Below are 21,958 nucleotides of genomic sequence, written 5' to 3' on the forward strand. Positions count from 1 at the left end.
TTTGACCATATATCTCAAATTTATCATAATTAAATATTTTACATTTTATGATATAACTAATTTTCATCATTATTTATTGGATTGATCGCATATTAATCTTATCGATAGCACCCCGATTAACCCGTTAGGCTAGCCCGAACCCGAGATTTTAGGGTCAGCCGGTCAGGGTTGAACTTTTACACACCCGAAAGAATCACAATTCACAACCGATTTGCCCGCACCCGATTGACCCGCAACCTGAGTAGGGCCGACCCGAAACCCGATGGGCCGGGGTTCGGCCCGGCCCGATTGACATCCCTAGACCGGAGTCCAGAAACCCCGGCCCGATTGACATCCCTAGGCTGGAGTCCATTTATGTTAGAGCATCAACAATGGCGGCGAGCGGACCGGCTAGCCGATTCCCGGCGCTGGCCTGTTCGCTTGCCGAACCATTGCAGGCGGCGAGAGGCAATTCGGGGAGAAAATCGGCGAGCGCACGCCGATTTTCGGGCGCTTGGCCGCCATTGCAGGCTCCCAATCGGCGGCGAGCGATGGGCCAGTCCATTTTTTATTTATTTAATTTTCGAAACACTATATATACGCGATTGAAGAGTTGTGGGTGCGGAGCACTGCACGACGTTAGTTTTTTTTATTATGTAATTTTTTTAATCTACTTTTTTTTAATTATGTATTTTTTTTAATTAATGTACTTTTTTAAATTAAATATTATTATTGAATTTCCCAGTATTTGTGTCGTAAATTTAATTTCGTATTTTGTGTGAGTGTTAATTATTTGTTTTTTTATAATTTTGTTTATTGTGGCTAACCTATTGCTTGTCCAATTCATTGTCTTGATAATATAGCAGGAGGAGTTTTTAGTACTGATGATGTGGTAGAAGTTGATGGTAGGTTTATGGGTTATGGTTGCCTATTGCTTGGGAGATGCTTTTAGAAGAAGACTACCGTCCAATCCTAGTCATCTTCAAAACATATCCTCTCTTTACAGCTGTCTGCCAATTCTAACGTATGCAATCTTGAGAGAGAAAGAGGAGAGAGAAGAGACGTTAATTCAATTACCAGCTGGCTAGTGTTAAAACATTCCATGTAACCAATCATCAAATACATAGAAAGGACAAAACACTAAAACAGTATAGGTTAAGATTAATAATATGATTGTTATATTACACGAAGCTTGAATTGGTTCGAGATTAATTTTAGAATAGGGAAATGTCGAGATACGTTAGAATTTAATCCATCAAAACGTATCTCTAATCGAAGAATATATGTTAACATTCAATTAATTCTTAGATAAATCTAGCTTTAATTTATTCGAAATTAATTTATGATTGTAAAATATCAAGATGCGTTAAAAACTAATCCATCCAATCATATCACTAATCGAACAATATACGTTAAAATTAATCAATTGAATCATATTTTTAATCGAAACAATCAAATCTTGTTTAATACATTGATGTCTCATTGTACTACTATGGTTTCAGTTTGACACGAAAATTTATATACAGTTATTTTAATAAGTGGAGAAACTACATAATGATAGAAAAAAATAAAATAGACAAAGTAGTGTTTTCTTTTCTGAAAAATGCTTCAGAGCATCCGCAACGCGTCTATTATCCGTCTCGTCTCGTCTCGGAGAGACGAGACGGTGATGCTGCCCTCCGTCTCGGTCTCGTCTCGTCGGGCGTCTCGTCCCGGAGGGAGAGTTGACGAGACAGCTCCCTGCGCGCCAGCCCACGTGGCGAGCGCTGGCACTAGGCGTGACGCCCACTAGCCGGCCCGCGAGTGGGCGTCGTTTATTTCCATTAAAAATGTATTTTTTTTAAATTCAGAAAAAATTCGAAAAAAACCCCCAAAAATTATACACACTTTTTTTACAATTTTTTTTGGGTATTTTTTTAAGCCTCATCACTTCTATAAATATCAAATCATTCCCACAAATTAATCAAAAAAAAAACTCTCTATTCTCACTCAAACACTCTACAATTTTTTTATTTTTTAGGATTTTAAATTGTAATTTTATTTTATTTAATGATGTGTGTTTTTTTAATTGAATTTGTTAGAAATAAAAATAAAAAAATGAAATTTAATGAATAGTTAAGGGATGAAATGGTTAAGAGATGGAGGGTTGCAGGTGTTGTCTCTTTGTTAAGAGATGAGATGAAAAGTATAATGAGACCCATGAATAGTGAAGAGATGAGACAGTTAAGAGACGCATAAGAGGCAGCGTTGCAGATTGCCTCAAAACCGAACGACACATCCCGATAATATATGCCGCGGGCGGAGAAACTGACAAAAAACTCACGAATTTGTATCCGTCCCGCAAATCTAAAAATCAATTGTAAAAACCATGATGTCTATATTTGTTCGAAGTTACCTGACAACAAAAAATTTAGTCGGCCTTCCATATAATGCATTGTTGTCTTTTTCATCTATTCGATATCATTTTATTCATAAACAAACTACATTATTCATTTTATCGGTAAATACGTTCACATCTAACTTTTTTTTGTTGCTTTATCAAATACAAATTCATGATTTTTACCAAAAATTGTTTTTTTTTTTGACAATTTATCATTTATATATTCCCCCCCCCGTTCATTGTTAATATACTGAGAAGGGTTCGAGTGAGCATACCTGTCGGGACCCGAAAGATGGTGAACTATGCCTGAGCGGGGCGAAGCCAGAGGAAACTCTGGTGGAGGCCCGCAGCGATACTGACGTGCGAGTTCTATCAGGTAAAGTCAATGATTAGAGACATCGGGGGCGCAACGCCCTCGATCTATTCTCAAACTTTAAATAGATAGGACGGCGCGGCGGCTTCATTCACCGGCAGCCGACGGATTCGGGACTGGGACCCTGTGCCCAGTCCTCAGAGCCAATCCTTTTCCCGAAAATATTTTCTTTTGGTTCCTTCGAAACAAGACATTTAACCGGAAATATGCGGTTATTATTAGTAGCTAAATAAAAAATAAGAGGAAGAGTGATTGACAGATGTGTGTGGGATTCCCCTCAGCTGGCACACACAGTGTAGGTGCACGCCCGCCCCCATCCAGCCTGTCTCCTTCTCCTTCTTCATTTTCCCCATTTCCTTCATTTATCTACCTTCTTCCCCCCTCTTTCCCCATCCACACTCTCTCCTCACAATGGATCCCTGCCCCTTCCATCGCATCCTCATCTCCAATCTCTCCCTCCGATTTCCCCTAAACCCCCTCCTCCCCCCTCCTCCTACTACTGCAAGCTCAAATTCAAACCCTTCCCCAACCAATTCGCCGACCTCTCCCTCCAATCCTCCGACCTACGACGCCGTCGACACCAAAATCAACGCCTGCTGCTTCTCCTCAGCAAGCTCGAGCTCGACAAATTGGCCGACAAAACCGGCGGATCCTCCTCCCTGAAGATCGAGATTCACCGCCGCGGCGCCGCCGGATGCGGCCTCCGCGCCGGCGGGAAGCTGGTCGGCTGCGTCGCGGTGCAGCTGGACCTGAGGGAGATTCTCGAGAAGATGGGGAAGTGCGTGATTCATAACGGCTGGGTCGCGGTCGGCGGGTCGGATTTGAAGCTGCATCTGAATGTGCGGGCCGAGCCCGACCCGAGATTTGTGTTTCTGTTTGACGGAGAGCCTGAGTGCAGCCCGCAGGTTTTTCAGGTGAATGGGAATGTTAAGCAGCCGGTTTTCACTTGCAAGTTCGGTTTGAGGAGTTCTAATGAGAGGATCATGAGATCGAGGTGAATATCTTCATTCCTTTGTTCAATTACTCTTTCGATTATGCTAATTGATTAGAGATTTAGAGCTGTAGTGTTTTCCCCTCAATTTTAATTGCTTTTGAGTTCTGAGTTTGATTTTGATTAGGAAATGAATAATTTTAGGAATGAAATCAGATTCAGATGATTACTTGTATAGAATGTTGATTATAGCGTTGATTGAATTAGTAATAAGAGAATATGAGAATTTGATTGCAGATTTGATTTTGCCCCAATTCAATTAAAAATTATGAACACATTCATGGCATCTTCTTCCATGTGTTTGTTAAAATGTTCAAACAGATCTTCTATGATTGGGATTCAATAATGGCCACACTTAATTAATTAGCAGTGTTTGATTAGCAAAATGTTATTCGTATCACAAAATAATCTAATCTTTGAATTTGTTGATGAACAGATCTTCACTATCAGAACCAAGCACATCAGCAAGCTGCTTCGGCTCCGGCGACGGCAACAACAAGGAGCATCCCTCGAAAGAGCGGAAGGGATGGTCCATCACCATCCACGACTTGTCCGGATCTCCCGTTGCGGCTGCCTCGATGGTGACGCGTTTGTGCCATCACCGGGCACGGACCGAGTGAGCCGGTCCAACCCAGGGGCGTGGCTGATCCTGCGTCCGGGGCACAACACGTGGAGGCCGTGGGGGCGGCTGGAGGCGTGGAGCAACGGCAACCACCTCGGCTACCGGTTCGACCTCGTCCCTGACGGCGGCATCGATGCCGCCACCCTCGCCAGCTCCAGCATCCCCACCAAGAAGGGAGGGAAGTTCACCGTCGACATCACCACCGGCCCCACGCCGATGACGAGCCCCAACAGCAGCTTTGACCTCAGCTCCGGATCTGGGTCCGGGTCGGACCTCGGGTCGGCTTCCGGGTCCGGGTCGTGGGCGCATCTCTTGTACCGAGGGTTCGTGATGTCCTCGACGGTGCAAGGCGACGGCAGGTGCTCGAAGCCAGAGGTGGAGGTCGGGGTGCAGCACGTGAGCTGCACGGAGGATGCGGCGGCGTTTGTGGCGTTGGCGGCCGCCGTAGATCTCAGCATGGATGCTTGCAGGCCGTTTTCGAAAAAGCTCCGCAAAGAGCTGCGACAACCGGATCTCGAATAGGGTATTGCCCTATTCGGGTCGGGTCTCGGTTGGTCCGAGACCCAGAGTTTTACATCAATTTTTCCATTGCTAGTGTATAGTGTATAGTCATTGACAGCTATTTTTTTTCATTTTAAACATATTCCCATCTTCCAATTTTATTGAGTCAATTCATTTGTACAATTGCGAGTTTTCAATTCGAAATTTTAGTTATTTATCCGAGGAGTAGTATTTTATTGTAATTGTGGTTAGCTAAGAATGAAATAAAAGTATTGGTCACAGGTTGGCTTATGCTAAAGATCTGTATATATAAATTCAAAATTTCAATAAAAAGGTGTCCATCAACCACTCTAAATGTAATTTATAGAGTATATTGTTGAAAAAAGTAAATAAATCCGACCAGCTTGTTTTGGTCATTGAAAAAATGAAATAAATAAATCTTATTGAAATTTGATCATCCTTCTAAAGTCCAAACCCTATCATGGATTCTAGTATTTTCGTTCAAATATGTAATTTATTGAAAATAGATTATCCTTTTAATGTCTAAGGGCATTAGCAATGGAGCGCCCTATAGGGCACCCTATGCACACCGCCCATCATCATTTTATCCTCCTACCATTTCACACCAGCATGGGGCGCCCTATAAGCCGCCATAAGCATTTTCTTTATGTAAATATTTAAATAAACTACAAAAATTGACAAAAAATATTTCATTTCAATTTAAAATTAACAAATTACAATACGAATTAAAAAAAAAATACTCATTCTCAACGACGGCGGTTACGGCCCCAAACTTCTTTCAATCATGTCGTTCATGCAGCTGAGCATGGTCTTGTTGTGTTAGCGCATTGAGGCCTGTCTAGATAGAAACCTCATTGAAGCCCGTCGGTAATCCTCGAGCGTGATTTCACTATTGCCCACCGTGATTGGGGCACACCAAATGCCCGCTCCACATCCTTCACGCCGCCTCCTGCTTTTGCGCAAAATTAAAACTCTCTTCTCACCCATTGGGCAGCTGATCGTCTTCAGAAAAACAGGCCACCTTGGGTATATGCCTCGGCCAAGTAGTACCCCATGTGATATCTGGCGTCTGTTGGCATTGAACTCGATGGTCGGGCCGTTGCCATTGCATTGCTTGGTGAAGATAGTGGTGATGTTGAGGACGTTGATGTTCGTTGTTCGACCCCAGCTACACCGAAGTAAGCATGCCAGATCCAGAACTAATGGTCAGCGACGGCTTCGAGGATCATCGTCGGGTGGCTGCCCTTGTATCCACTAGTAAATTGGCCTCTCCACGCCGTCAGACAATTCTTCACTCACAGTTGCATACAGTCGATGCTCCCTAAGCATCCCAAGAAAGCCGTGCGCCGTCTCGTGCATCTTCATTAGGCCCTGACATCCACAGCAAGTCGGCGTTCGCAATATGTGTCACTGTAAGCCTCCACAACTCCCCTACAAATATTGCAGGCACTCGCGGCCAGTTGTCTCCCGACGTGAAAGTACTCGTCGACATGTCGGTCGTGTGCCGTAGGCCAAACTGCCGAAGTGCAACCGTGCACTTCTGCACGGCGTAAGTCCAGGTCTACCGATGCCATCTTCCCGATACTGGAAGTATTCATCCCGTGACTCCAACGTCTGGACAATGCTGAGAAAAAGATAACGATTCATTCTAAACCGGCGGTGTGAAAACAGTCGGGCCCCACCGTGGTTGCCTCGGTAAAATAGTCTGCAAATAGACGTTCGTGAGCTACGGCGTCGTCGCGGCGGACAATGTCCGACGTTCGAATATTGTATGGGGATCTGCTCCGCCGCTCCGTGCCTCCTCCCCTCGCGCTGCATTTCGGCTAAGCAATCTGCCATTGCGTCATTAACGACATCGAATAAGGCTCAAGTCAAGGTCCGACTAACGCCCTCCGAGGGTACTCCAGTCGTAGTCGTGGTTCATTTTTGTTTGTGATAGATGATCGAAACATTCGTATGGAAAATGAAAGATGAGATAAATGTTTGTATGAAAAATAGAATGAGAGACGAGGTTTAAATAGACAAAAATTCAAAAAAAAAACGAAAAACCCCATTGCATCGTTCGCGTCACCCATAGTGGGCGGATGATGGCGCGGACGATGCCCTATCGTCCGCGTATTGTCCGCGGACGATGCATCGGGCATCGTCCGCACACCCACAGTGGCGGACGATGACGCGCCCGAGGCATCGGGCGGCTTATCGTCCGCCCCATTGCGGATGCCCCTAAAGTCTAAACCCTTCATTAAGATATTTAAAATTCTATGATGTGCAAAATTACCGTTACAAGTCCATATCTTTCTCAATTTATGGTATTTTTGTTTAAGAATGAAATCATAGTGAAATTAGATCATTATTCCAAAGTCCTAACCTACAATGATTTACATCAGTCAAGGCATTTAGATGCTTATGATGTGCAAATTACAATTATAAGCCAGTATATTTTCTTGTTTCGGTATTTTTGTTTCAAGAATGATAACTATTGAAACTAGAATCATCCTTCTAAAGTCTTAAACCCTATCCATGATTTACATCTCGTCAAGACATTTAGATGCTACGATGTGCAAAATCACCGTTACGAGTCAGCATCTTTCCATGTTCCAGTATTTTTTTAGATGTCATAATGTACAAAATTACAGTTCTACTAGTATAATTGCAAAGACTACGAAATATTAATGAACAATGAAATAGGCGAAATTATTATCATTATCAACAAACCAAAATCCTAAATCTTCTACTTCAGTTCAGTGCCTTCTTTAATTCCAAAGCTCTATAAACATGATTAACAATGTTTAAATAACCGAAATAACTATTGCTATCACTAGTACTTAGTAAATATTTTTGTACAGAATTAATTCAATGCGGTGAGTGGAATTATAGTCTCTTTTTTTTTCACTAATCATTAAATATAGGTAAATTATGGGGAAGGAGGAAATTATGAATTTTCGATAAATTTTGACCCCTCCCGGCCGGAACTTTCAAATTAATCATAAAAATTATAAATTTTAACATTTTTCTCAATTTTCCCATGACAAAATACTCAGATTTCTATTTGCAAGTATGTTGGTAAATTAGTGCACATGTTTTAAAATGATGATGTGATTGAATTATTTGCTAATTGTGTTGAGAAAATTGGTAAAATCACAAAAGGTCTCCTCCGAAGATTTTTTTCAGACACCGAATTAAATACAATTTCAAACTAAATTAGACCCCATGAGAAATTTAAGAAAATAGTACTAAAATTTATCATTTTTACTACTGTTCTAAATTGCGAAACGAACTAGAATTTGATCAAAATTCATAATTTTCTGCCAATTTGTCTCCTTTTTAGTAATTTAATTGGTCAGTTCCTGCCTTCCTGGAGTATTTCGAGACTATACATATAACACTATCTTGTTGTTTAGCTAAAACCTCAATTATGTACTCCCTCCATCCCGTGTACTTGCATTTATTTCCTTTCTGGGCGTCCCAAGTTATTTGCACTCTTTACATTTTTAGTAAAAATTATCACCTACAGCCGTAATATTTGACTTTGCTATACACTCATTCCTTAATATCCGTGCTAAAAGGAAACGTGCGAGTAGTGCGGGACGGAGGGAGTATTTTAAATTCCTTATTAGTGGTTGACAGTTCAAATTGCACGGCTTGTTTCATGTCCACATATTTTGACCTACCCACTCTTTATTTTATTTCATCAAAGCTTAATTTAATCTCCACTCATCCAATAAATTACAGCTTATGAGTTAGGTTGGAAATAATTATAAAGTATACTATCTACATAATGAAATGATCGAATATAAGAGAGTTCCAAGTCTACAAGTTTCCTTTTCTTTATATATTAATTTAATCACTTTGCACTTATTGATCGGGGAATAAGTGTCTTACCATCTTAGTTGTATTTTAACGTATCTTCATACCCATTTTCTAAGGCTTACTTTGAGGTTTTGAAGTGGATTAGCTAATTCTTGACTTCAACTAAAGTCTTCAATGCTTCCAGAGTATATTGCACCCAACCTGTACCACAATATTATTAAATTCAACAACTATTTTGAAATTTGCATTCAAGAACCTATCACATTGAATAGCAAAACAAACAAATACTACAACTAATGCTGCAAGTCCTTTTCAACTAATTCTGATATAAATAGTTTCACCAAATCTTAAACCACATCTATTAACATTTTGGCTCCAAGTGCAGCAACAAAGACCCTTGATGTCAATGACTTCAAATCCCAAACTCAAAGGTCTTTGTACAATTTTGATTCATATAATCATATAATGAAGCATGATGGATTGAAGAACATGGTTGCAAACTTACTAACATAAGCAAATTAGATTAGTTGATTCATACAATATGAGCCAGAAGGCGGGGGGGCATCACCTTGCCTAAGTTCTACGCGTAAAGCTGGAAGCAGAAGCTTGACATTTCATACACAGGAAAATGGGACCAAAAATATACTACGGGGACCCTGATATTTAAGTGGGAAAACAAGGAAATCGATGCGATTAACAGTACCCTGCTACCTCTATATTCACTCTGCAGCAACATCTTTGCTATTGCTCGCCTCTGTTTGTATCTCAGGGAGTGTGTCGAGATCCACTCGAGTATCTTTCTCCTCCAAGGAATCGGAAGTATCAGATATATCAATAGCATCCTCTTGAACTTCTTCTTCAGCGTTATCAGTTGGTGTAGAATCCGAGCTTTCATCTGTGCCATCACTTGTATCTGATATCTCACCATCAAATTCAGTTTTCTCTTCTGTAGTGTTGTCCTCTTCTACATGTGAAGCCTCTAACCTTGAATCGTATGATACAGAAGAGTCTATACTATTATTCAAGAAATCCTCGGGAAGTGATTCTGCCTCGTTTGTATCAGTAGAACCTGTTGAATTAGAGTCCAAACGAGTATTGTCTACATTTAAGGTAGACTTATTGGCCTCCTCAGGATCAACAGTTTTAGAGTCAGATCCTTCTACAGATGTACGCTCGGTGCCTAACTCAGACTTGCTCTCTGTTGCATTATCTAAGGGCAACGTCGAGTTCTCTATCGTAACATCAGTAGTTGTGCTATTACTAATCAAATGATCAGTGTATCCTTCTGTTATTGCATTATTAGGAGTAGAGCCATTCTCAGGGTCGTGTAACGTATCATCCTTGACTGAAGTGGCTGTGACGTTTGGTTGATGGACATCTCCAGCTGCCTCACTGCCATCCACCTCCGAGTCTTTCATGTTCTCACTTTTATAAGTTTCTTCACTCTTATTCTCTTTCGAGTTCTCCACTTTTTCGTTCTCATTTTCAGTTACAGCACTAGAAGCGTCATCTGCCTTGTAATGTTCCTCATGTGCTTCGTGGGCACTCCTATCTTTCGTATCACGGTCAGTATCGTCAACAGTCGTTTCATTCTCTGTTTGGGCATGACCTTCAAAATCTGTTTCTTGAGTTTCATTCTCCTCACCATCTTCCCTCTCCCCACCATCCACCAAACCATGTTCCCTATCAACTTCGGCATCAGATTTCTCTTGTTCGTGCTCTTCTCTTTCATCATCTCTACCTCCTTCCTCGTCGTCATCCCTCTCATCGACCTTCTTGTCTTCTGGATCATCTTCATCATGCTTCTCTTCCTCTAATTCTTCAGCAGTTTCATCTTCTTCTGATGTTTCATCATGAATCTCACTCTTAGAGTCCATGTCATCTACTCGAGGACGGATATCTTTCCTTCCAAGACTTATAAGATCGTCACGACTTGTTTTTTGAAGCGACCTTTTGGCATTAGTTTCATCAAATTCTGCCTTCTTGTCATGGGAATGTTTAACTTGGTATAGCAACCAACAGCAAACAGCAAGCAGCAAACAAACTTGCAGCACATTCTTAACCTTGACCCCTTTGGATCTTTGGTTCCTGCTCGATGATTGTCTATACATTATGATTTCTACAAGTATTCTCCTTTCTCACCGCTACTCAAAAGAACCTGCCATTTAAGAGAAAAAAGAAACATAAAAAATGGAATTTTCATTATGACAATCACACTACTAAAAACATAAGATGACCAGGAAATCATTTTCACTGATAAATTCACATCATTGCACGTTAGAAAAGGATCATTCGTGGAAAATATCTCCCCATGGGGCATGGTTCCGATTCAAGAAATGGTTTCATATATATTTGGGTTCGTACGTAAACATATTCGCGTACATACCCAAAACATGATTTCCATGGCCATTCAATTGTATACAATCTTATATTTGACAGAAGTTAGAGATCGTTAATAATATCAATATGCTCAGGGTGAGACGTAAAGCAGAATGATACCTTTAACTAGTAACTAGTGAGAGCAACAAAAAGTCCTAATACAGTTTACATCACCACAAAAGATCAAACCTCACGAAAAGTATTCAATATCTCTTGCAGTCTTCCACAACATATGAATTGAAGGATTCTTTATTTAGAATTAATCATTTTGTTTCTAACCAATTATTTGCACCAGAGTACTCGAGAAAAGGAACAAACTGCATATGGTTTTTTCTGGACCCCAGTAACGAACCATGCTTAAGAAAGCGATCACAAGAAACACCTCAAACCACACTAAATCACATGTAGAATGTAAACCTCAGAAGCATCAGTTTGACTAACATAACATATAGAAAGACGAAGAGGAACAAAAGATCCACACATTATTGCAAACTGAAGCTTCATTCACGACCAAGTTAATTACCCCGACCTGACCCCTCAGTGAGGCAAGCAAGCTTGCATTTGACTGAACAAAGTTACTTACCTTCTTTAGCACACACTAAAACATTAAAGATCAAATCACTCTTTATGAAAGCAAATGCTGAAAGCATCTATTAAGTAGCATTCATAGTTTAGACAAAAGACAGGGAGACTCCACATACTTTATTCCAAAAACAATTCACAATCTACCTTTAGATTTTCTCTACTGTAGTCTGCAGCCAAAAAAATCTAACAAAAAAACAGAAAATCTACAAGAATAAGAATTTAGGCATAAATTAGAGCAGTAGATTGTAAAAAGGCCTTTATCTCCGATACAACAAGCACATAGAGAAAAATGAGAGACTATAAAAATTCACAGCTAAATAAATCGTTGAAGCAAAATCCCAAGCAAATGAAGTCAGAAGCAAATCTATACAGCAATTACCCAAAGCCGAAGCAGGAAACAGGAAACAATTGATTAGAAGCAATAATCACCACGACATTGAAAAATTCAATTCCACCGCAGGCATCACACAGCCATCATTGAACCGCCAAACAGGTCATACCGAAGTAAACGAAAACACTCAACAAATTGCGAAATTAATTAATCAATTACGAATTTACAGAACACGAAGCCAATGGCATACCTTTAAGCGGTCCCAAAGAAAAACAAGAAATCGATTAAAAAAGACAAAAGGATGGAAACTTCGAAGCTCGAAATAGCTGGAAAATGTCTCTTTGCTGTAAATAGGAGGCCTTGCCAGCTCCCTTCAACACTCTCTCTCCTCTGATCTACTGATAATGATAGAAGAGAGTGTTCCTTGTTAACACAGAGCAGAGGGATACGACATACAGTTGAACCGGGCTTTCGGGTTGGCCCATATAATGACCGGGTCATCTTCTGTTTCTTCCATACAGTACTTTACAATTTCGCCATGAGTCGCTTCATTCTGACCTTTAATTTCTGATGGTAATGTTTTTAGGAAAAGTGACTAATTGAAGGCGGCAACAATTATTTAAATTTCAATTTGAGCTTAATGTAGTGTGCTTTATTAGTTAGATTAATACTTTTATAATTATTGATTGTAAACTTATATTTTTGGAGAATTTATAAGCTATTGATGCTTATTTTGACGATTTATAAATTGTTATTTATATTGCTAAATACTTTTGAAGTGTCCATAAATTTCAATACAACTTGTAGAAAATCCAAAATACTGCAATAAACTTCCATTGATTGTTAGAAAATTTTTATTAAGTATTGAAGAAAATTAATACACATTCCACACAAGTATCAAAACGGTATCTTTGAATCCAAAAGCACACTAACAAAGTTTGATAATCAAGCGATAAGAAATTTTTCGATATTATTGGGACAATGCACTCGGTTTTTGATCTAGCCCATTTGGGCTTGGGCTAATTATTGTTTAAATCAATCGAGCTGAATTTTTCGAAACCATTACTTTTGGGCTACAATGCATTCTTGCTAACACATTTAACACCAAAAATTAAATCAAAAAGAAAAAATATTTTTAAGAATTACTCCTTCCTCTCACTCAGAAAATCCCTTTTGAAAATTTTAATTTATAATGGATCAAACAAAAATATGCCTAAATTATTTTACTAAGTACTAAACCTTTAACTTTTAGCTAAGTAATCAAGCCCCCAGCTCAAGTGATTAAGAAGGGTGGCAAGGATATGGCACCATCCTGGAGGTCTTGAGTTCGAGTCCTGGATGGCGCGACTTTGGGATTAATTTCCCTATGGGCCTGTTCAAGGTTGTTTCCTTGGGGCTTGGCAAGCTTTCGAGCCTGGACGCGTCTGAGGGTGGCGGGTAGTCTACCGGGGCTGAACTCGTCGAAGGGAGTGCAGTCTACGAGCCAACATTATCTCGAACTCCTATGTATGAAAAAAAACATTTAGCTAAGTAGAGGCCGAGTGAATGTCGGTGCATAGACAGGTGTATAGACTAGAGACAAGGAGCAACTCTTACTAAAGCGGAGGCGAACATTAATGTATCAAAACATATCAGAATAGAAGTGATTCCAAAAGTATACAAATATGAGACTGCATATTTGAGAAAAGCTTAAAAGATGTGATTCATGTTATTTATATCAACAAAGATGCATCTATTTTGGCATTCCTCTCAAAAACCTCTAAGTTAGTGATTGGTCCGTGGGAACAGACATCAAAAATACAAATATTCTTTAAAAAGTACACATTTTTCACACTTTCATTTTGAAAATTTCAATTTATAATATCTCTAACCAGAAAAATTCCTAGATCATAGGAAAACTTTAATTTTTAGCCAAAAAACTACATTTAATTATATACATCACGACGAGAGACATAAATAAAAAAGTAAAATTCAAACCGACCACGTGGAAATTAAAAGTAATCAAGATCCAATACTATGATACCATAATAACTGTAAAATTAAGGGAGCCGAGCAAAACAAAACAAAACAAAACAAGGCTGAAACGCATGTTTGTCTCATTGTAATTTAGTTTAATGTTTTAATTAATCATTGTTACATATAAATGGGGCCAAAAAATTAACTACTTATAGATGAATATAATAGGTAGATCATATCCAAGGAAAAGAATATTTGGACTCACAACAAAGTTGACTACAAAAGTAATCAAATTATTTTCCAGCTCAGGTTTTCCTCTTTTCTTACACTTTCTTCAATAGGAATACCATGAAAATTGAAAAGCCTATTGATAATGTTTATGTACGCCAAAAGCTTGGAATATTTGCAAAAGAAAAAAAAGAAATAATAAATAAACAGCCACATTTTGCATTTAATTAAGTTCAGTTTTAACATGATTGTAGTTTGTTACTAACTAATTTAAGGTGGTTATCTTTTGATGTAACTCCAAGCAAACTTAGTTAGTTAAATTGAATCTATAGCTGTGCTTAATTATGATTGGTGATATATAGTATAGTACTAGTATATTTCATTGCTTGCTCCTAAAGATATTCTTGCTTATGCAAAAAATCTAAGTGATTCTCTTCACATCGTTACAATATCCCTACCGTATATGCAACACCTATATATATATGACACTCATTCTTCATCACACAAAAACAAAATCATGAATAATTTATTTATTTTTGTCCTTTTGATTTCGATTTTCTTGATCCAAGATTGTTGGGCTTCGATTGTTTCAACAGGAGATTTCAACAAGGATTTCTTTGTGACATGGTCACCTAGTCATGTTAATACATCTATTGATGGCCATAGCAGAAGTTTAGTTCTTGACAAGGATTCTGGTTAATTAATTAATTATCATATTTTAGTAGTACTAGTTATGTTATACATTTGTAAAATTTACTATGTATTAATTAATTTATTTATTTTTTGTCTAGGTTCTGGTTTTGCTTCAAATGACATGTTCTTGTTTGGACAGTTTGACATGAAAATTAAGTTGGTGCCAGGGAACTCAGCTGGCACAGTTGTGGCCTTTTATGTAAGTCCATATTTTATTATGTGTTTGTTACGGACTCTTGTACAATGAATTAACGTGTCTCATATCGATCGTGTAAAGCAATTGATATGAGGTTTGTAGACCAAATGAGCCATTTTTTTGTGATAGGACTAGTCTTTTGGGATAAATTCCATCCTTGGTTTATAACATTAATGCTTTGAGTGAGACGTCCGACTATTCAGAGAGTGGTGGTCTGGGGAAGGAGGCAGTCGACCTACGTAGAGTTGCTAAGTTTTTTTAACTAGACCACCGATTTAGTCGTAACCGGCCCACCGGTTCCAATTTTGGAATCGTGAGTTGTGCTACCCAGTTAAACCGGAATGGCATATCGGTTCTACCGGTCCGATTCTGGTTTAACTTACGATCTCAGTCCAAAATTGGGAACCACCGATTTTTCAGTTCAAAACTGGAACCGCGAATAAGGTTTCCGGTTTGTTACGGTTCCATTCCCATAGAATCAGAACCAACGGCAACACTAGACCAACAAGAACGTTTGGTAGCCAACTCTGGGAAGGAGTCTGTCGTGACCAAATAGGACGTTGACCCTTAAGGAGTTGATTGTTACAAACTCTTGTGTAATGAAACTTGTGTCATGTTACTAATTAAACTACGTATACATCTACTCAACCCAATTGAGATGAGCTGGATTTCGAGTTCTTGGGCAACGTAGAAGGACAACCTTATACACTACAAACTAATGTGTATGCAAATGGGTTTGATGAGAGAGAGCAGAGAATCAAGCTGTGGTTTGATCCAACCAAAGATTTCCATACATATTCTATACTTTGGAACCTCTACCAAATTGTGTAAGAATTTCATTAGTTTCCTTCAACATGCCTTTTGTTTTGGTCTTCAACCAAAATCAAAGAATCAAAATTTCACAAGAATCTTAAAATTCCAAATGGTCTTAGTATTAATATGGCTTGATAGTCGATAAAGATTTGTTTTGGTCCATATTTAATAGCTAATTAATATGATTTGAAAAATGTTACCTAATTAAATAATCCTATTTAATAGCTAATTAATATGATTTGTTTTGGTCCATATTTAATAGCTAATTAATATGATTTGAAAAATGTTACCTAATTAAATAATCCTATATATATGAAATCGTTTATTTTGCTTTATGTTTATGCTCCATTCCTTATGTCAACTTCACAAACATTGAATAAGGTTAGTTTAGTAAAAAGAGTTTTGAGAAACAGATACTATTTCTTGGAACATATATGGAGTTCTTTTATTTATTAATTTTTTTTTTTAAAATTAGGGTCCTTGTCACTTTATTTTGATTTTATATGTTCAAATTAATTTTCTGGGTCTGCTGCTAATGACAGTGGCAGATTTAGGAGGGGTGGCCGCCCCAAATTGCCATGAGAGCCTAATATTTCTTTAGGGTTGGCAGAAAATGCTATGGCCTTCCTTTGATCTGCATAATTTTTAATATTTTAAAAAAACATCAAACGACGTCGTTTGATGTTTTTTTAAATATTAAATTGTGAAATTACAATTTTACCTCATTGACGCAAAAAAAAACCATGATCATAAATGTGTGTTCAGATTCATGGTGGACTGGGTTCCGATCCGAACGTACAGAAACCACGCGGACAAAGGCGTGGCATACCCTAGGTGGCAGCCTATGAGCGTGCAGGCGAGTTTTGGGGACGGCGAGAGCTGGGCCACAAATGGCGGGAAAGACAAGATCGACTGGAGCAAGGCGCCGTTTGTGGCCACGTTTAAGGACCACAAGATCGACGCGTGCGTTTGGAAGGGGAATGAAGGAAGCTGCAGCGACCCGAAGCCCACAAATTGGTGGAACAATAAGAGGTTCAACTCATTGACATGGGCACAAAGGAGGCTGTTCAAATGGGTTGAGAAATATCATGTCACCTATGATTATTGCCAAGATTATCCTAGGTTTAATAATACTCTCCCAAAGGAGTGTTTGCTTCCTAAGTATTAATCAATTATCAAATTAAGTGATTATTGACGATGGATTAATTTTGTATGAGAGTTTGGATTGTGATTATTTACTCTTGCAATCGAAGGCAAGAAACTATGTGTTACATGTAATCATGCATGATTGGGTTGGATTAATATATACTATATGTGAATTCAGATTACTAACGATATATCACACGTAAAATTTTAAAAAAATATACTCTGTATTATTTTTCCATTTTAGCTTGTCTATCAGAATTAGTCCTTGTTTAATTATGAAATTTTTTTCTAATAGAGTGAGCCTCAATTTTTTAAAAATAATAGTTCAACCAATTATCTATCATTATTTAATCAATTTTAAATTAAAACTCTTATTATCTATTTTTTACTGAGAATAAAACTAAAAAAGTCAGAAGGCACACTGCCTGCTATGGCCGGCGCCGTCCAGGATGGGTGAGAAAAATAGGGTTTTGGTCTAAGTTATTTGCTTTACAAAAAATTCACTCACAAATCCGAAAAGATAACACAATGTGTACTACAAAAAAAAAACATAATAATTAATCTAATTATATTAATATGGTTTTCGGTTTAGTTTGGTTTATATTTTTCAAAAACCAAACGTAAACCATAAATCATACCCCAATCAATATTTTTTAACCGTCAGCGAAATCAAATCGTACAAACAAGATTTAATTAACCAGTACAATTTACGATTTAAATCAATTTATGAACATTAATTATAAATATACATTTCCACTAGAATGACACGAATTGTAACGTTGATATTTCGCCGCGATTAAGATAAGAATGGAAAATGTAAAGCCTTTTTTAAGTGGAATACTTTTCTCTGTGGAATTTTAGTAAAATGGACCAAATAGTGACTACTGTACAAAATGTGGAAATTTTCATAGTAAACCCTAAGTTTATTATAGCATTTAGTGGAGTACTATTCAAAATTAAGACAACAAAAAATATATATATTCTGTAGTCTCAAATTAAATATATCAAATAATACTACATCTTAATCCAAATAAAAATTGTATTGCTCCTGTAAGTCTGTATGTAACAACTTCCCACATTACCATAATACCATTTTGTTAGAGAATATTGTCGAAAGATTTAATTAAACATTTTATTAATCTTTGATGATATGTGACTTCTTCATGCAAATTCTTTTTCAGTATGTGGACGGCGGACAAGCTTTTATTTTTCTTCTAACTTATGCACACAATAACTTCTTCATGAAATTTCTTTTTCCATGAGAAAGAGAGTTAATTAATTAGTTGTATGGGAGAAATTCTAATTTTGGAGAGATTAGCTTCCCAATTTGATGAGTTTTTTTTTTTAAATTCTAGCTTTGTGAGAGATGCATGATCCTAGAAGCATATGAAAGACGCATGAGCCATCACCAATCCTTTGATAGGTGTAACTTCGGACAAAGGCTGCCACAGTGTCGTCCCAGGTCATTGGTTCGATTCCCACCTCCACACGTGTCGTGTTGTGGACATCGAGGTAATCTTGTGGGGAGTTTTGGCCCTTGGATGAAGGTAGGAGGATGATTAGTGCAATTAAGAAAAGAATGGCTAATGGAAAGTTCTTATGGAATTTCATTCTTGGTGATTGCCGATTGGTGCAAAATGATGGACAATTATAGGGGAATTTATAGTGGGGAGCATATAATTTGTTTAAAATGTTCAAATTTTGAATAATTGTGGAAGAATTGTGATACTATAATTATAAATGTTATTAAACCAAATTGTGATCTTTTGTGACGGGTACGTAGTTATATATTATGTGTAGAACAAAAATAAAAATATATCACAAAATTGGTGAAATTTAAGAGTGTAGTTAATTTATTATGTTTCTAAATAAAAATAAAATTTCATCGTTTGTTATAATATGTAAAAGATTGTATAAATGCATGGATGGATGCATATAACTAAATTATGCTGCATTTAAAGATCTAATTAGTATTACTACATTTCCTTAGAAATACTTAAATTAAATAATTCCTTCATCCCTACTATATCCCTAACTATAAGTGGCATGTTTAAAAGTCTCGTATTTTCTAAATCCAGTATCAATCGAATTGGGATATAGTTATAGACTTTATCAATTGCACATTAAAACTAGTATTATTTACAAATTTTTCTTTTTTTTTTTTGGATAGCACTGCATAAAAAGTTAATCAATATGAAGCATTTATGTTTTATTTAAGTCCAGTTGCTGTGTGCATGTTTAGCGTTTTGAGATTCATGTGGTTAGTTAAAATACGATTTAAGTCGCAGGTCTTAATTATTTATGGGTTCCTAGTCGTTGGAGAGTAGGCCTTAAATGGTGGAAGACTCAACTTTTCCTGAAAATTCCATGTGTTTCTCAACCAATTTTTCCACAAATTTTGTACTATGAATTATTTATTGTCGTTTGTCAATGAATTATTTAAGTAGAAAAATTTAAGGTTCTTTAATAGAAAAATTCCCTTAATAGACCTATTAGCACATAAAGATTTTTTTTAATGAAACAAAATGCTCAAACAATTGAAGAATGGTGAGATAAACCGTAACAACAAACCACAAACGAGCTGCTCCAAACAGCACAGCTCACTTAAAGTGAACGAAACAAAAATAATATTCCAGTATATAGATAATTGTTAACCTAATATATATACTCTCTCTTTTTCACAATTCACTGTTGTACAATACGAATAGTATAATTTATGCAGCTGGTACTAAAACGACTTTTTCTAGTATAATATTTTACGTACGAATAATATCTACGTTTCTATTTAATACTCCATTCATCCTGCAAGAGTATGCACTATTTCCATCTTAGTTCGTCCAACTAGAGTATGCACTTCTATTTTGGAAACTTTTTTATCTCTATGAGATGGGACTCATTCTCCACTAGTAATACTTTAATTAACTTCTCTTTCTATCTCTTTTTTACTTTATCAATTGTTCATTAAAACTCACACCCAATCAAAAGTGCATACTCACGTGGGATGGAGGAAGAAAAAAAATTGATTTTACTTTTTGGTCGTTAAAACTTCATATTTCAAATTAAAAAAAAAAAACCTAACCCGTCGTTAATTAGAAAAGTACTATAGTATTTTTATAATTTTAAAATATGTCGGCAATCCATCGTTATATTAATTTATATAATAGTACTACTATTCTTAATGCGTACGAATTAAGTTGTTAATTCTTCGTTATATGTTAGCATCGTCAAAATAATTAGGCATAGAAGGACATCATAGATAATTAAGGTAGAAATAATTGAGAGGCGGCTTGGCAATATTTGATCTTGAACATTTTGCGATTCTATATGTATAAGAGTATTAGTTTAGATAAATTTAAATCAAATTACGGTTTCTACGTATTTCATCGTTGATGAAAATAGTAAACAGTATCGATTATATAATTAATTATTCATCTATGTTTTCCAGTGTTGATTTGATAGATTAAGTGCAATTTTATTTATTAAAAAAATGTTCGAACCTCATAGACAACTCCATAGAAATACACAACCAAAAACATAGTATGGAGCAACCAGCACCATGGAAATATTTTTTTTTCCAGCACCATAGAAATATATATAAGCAAACTGTGTCAATGTTTTGTATTAGTAAAACCTTTTGCAGCTAATCTTGCTCTATATTATTCAAACGGTATTTTACGGTCAAATTATATTTAGAAATTTTATATTGGACTTTCTACTCTCCCTTTTACTTCTTCTCAATTCCACATAATTAATTATTATAAGTGACAAATCAAATTTTCCAATAATTAAGTGCCACATGGAATAATTTCATATTTGTAGGAAAAATATGCTCATAATCTTATATATGATCTTACTCATATTTAATTATTTTATTGTATGATCATAAAGTCACACGTTAATTAGCCATGCATGTCCGCTAGCTAGCTCACATATCACCAAAATTGTACTAGCACAACATCATTTTTATTCATACAAACATTAATAGCTTTCACAACATAACATGATTGATATAAAGGGCCACTTATTTAATTAGTACTATTGTAATTTAACATTGACCCTATTGATTAATTAAGATGTGTCCGTTCAATACGGACGTTGTCCGACGTAGTTGCCCGGTGGGGCGTAGTTGCACGAAATGAACCACCAGCCGTTGTCGCACCGTGCCCTAGCGCAGCCTAGTCGGTTGGAGTTGCGCCACACCACCTGAGTGTAGTGGAGGCACTCCCCTCCAACACATGAGTTCGAACCGTAGTTGTAGTTAGGTTTCTCACCCACCCACAAGTTCACAGCTGCACGGCCGGTGAAATCACCCGAGCCCTTGGCAAGGTTCTCACCGTATTGCCTATTGCCAGAGTGGACCATGTTGCAATCTCTGAGCCTAGAGTTCACGTAGGCTCGTGCAAAATTCGCCACGTTTTGGTCCCACGTCATGGCTCCCACTCCGACTAGAGCTCGGGCACTATTGTGAGCATTGAGGTAGTCTTGTGGTGAGTTTTGCCCTAGGCACAAACCTTGTAGGGTTGTTAGGGCAAGGAATAAGAGGAATATTTTCATTTTGATTAATTGGTGTACAAAAAATGTGTTAGATGGTGAGTATTTATAGAGAAATAATGTATGAGGTTTTTGGTAAATCTTGGAAAATGTCATCGATTTGTGTATACTTGTGGACATTTCAAATATGATTATTATTGTATAGTGGAATATTTCTATGTGCCTAATTAATGAACAAATATCAGAGTACATGAAATTATGCAACCTACGTAACTACGTTGTCATTAATTAGGTTTGAATGGCTATATTCCGGTCTTCTCTTTTGTTATTTTGGATTAGTTAACTATGATCATTCAAAATTTCAAATATCTTACTATAAATTATTTAAGCTTAAAAATAAGATTGATACATCCGTGGGTCTAAAATTGTTGTGTAATGTTTTCGTGTATGGTGTTTAGTAGTT

At 37.2% G+C, this 21,958-nt stretch overlaps 2 protein-coding genes and 2 pseudogenes across 4 annotated transcripts; 2 read left to right on the plus strand and 2 right to left on the minus strand.

The window, feature by feature from the left end:
• Positions 1 to 3,342: 3,342 nt before the first annotated feature.
• Positions 3,343 to 5,144, plus strand: LOC121757070 (annotated as a pseudogene).
• Positions 5,145 to 8,613: 3,469 nt separating this feature from the next.
• LOC121757068 (dentin sialophosphoprotein-like) lies at positions 8,614 to 12,464 on the minus strand. Of its 3 annotated transcripts, XM_042152551.1 has the most exons (3): positions 12,223 to 12,464; positions 9,389 to 10,835; positions 8,614 to 8,878 (listed from the first exon to the last, which is right to left on the minus strand). In XM_042152551.1, the coding sequence occupies exon 2, from the start codon at positions 10,786 to 10,788 to the stop codon at positions 9,397 to 9,399; it is 1,392 nt and encodes a 463-aa protein (XP_042008485.1). In that variant the 5' UTR covers positions 10,789 to 10,835; positions 12,223 to 12,464; the 3' UTR covers positions 8,614 to 8,878; positions 9,389 to 9,396. The 3 variants fall into 3 exon arrangements, with proteins under 3 accessions (XP_042008485.1, XP_042008484.1, XP_042008486.1); XM_042152550.1 differs by lacking the exon at positions 8,614 to 8,878 and having other exon boundaries at positions 9,158 to 10,835; positions 12,223 to 12,462; XM_042152552.1 differs by lacking the exons at positions 8,614 to 8,878; positions 12,223 to 12,464 and adding an exon at positions 12,021 to 12,196 and having other exon boundaries at positions 9,158 to 10,835.
• A 2,209-nt stretch (positions 12,465 to 14,673) lies between these two features.
• Positions 14,674 to 17,131, plus strand: LOC121758120 (annotated as a pseudogene).
• Positions 17,132 to 20,945: 3,814 nt separating this feature from the next.
• On the minus strand, positions 20,946 to 21,566 carry LOC121756938 (pathogenesis-related leaf protein 6-like). Its single transcript, XM_042152380.1, has one exon. The coding sequence runs from the start codon at positions 21,556 to 21,558 to the stop codon at positions 21,088 to 21,090; it is 471 nt and encodes a 156-aa protein (XP_042008314.1). The 5' UTR covers positions 21,559 to 21,566; the 3' UTR covers positions 20,946 to 21,087.
• Between the last annotated feature and the right edge of the window lie 392 nt (positions 21,567 to 21,958).

The sequence above is a fragment of the Salvia splendens genome, chromosome 12 (assembly GCF_004379255.2).
Source record: "Salvia splendens isolate huo1 chromosome 12, SspV2, whole genome shotgun sequence".
Classification (NCBI taxonomy): Eukaryota; Viridiplantae; Streptophyta; class Magnoliopsida; order Lamiales; family Lamiaceae; genus Salvia; species Salvia splendens.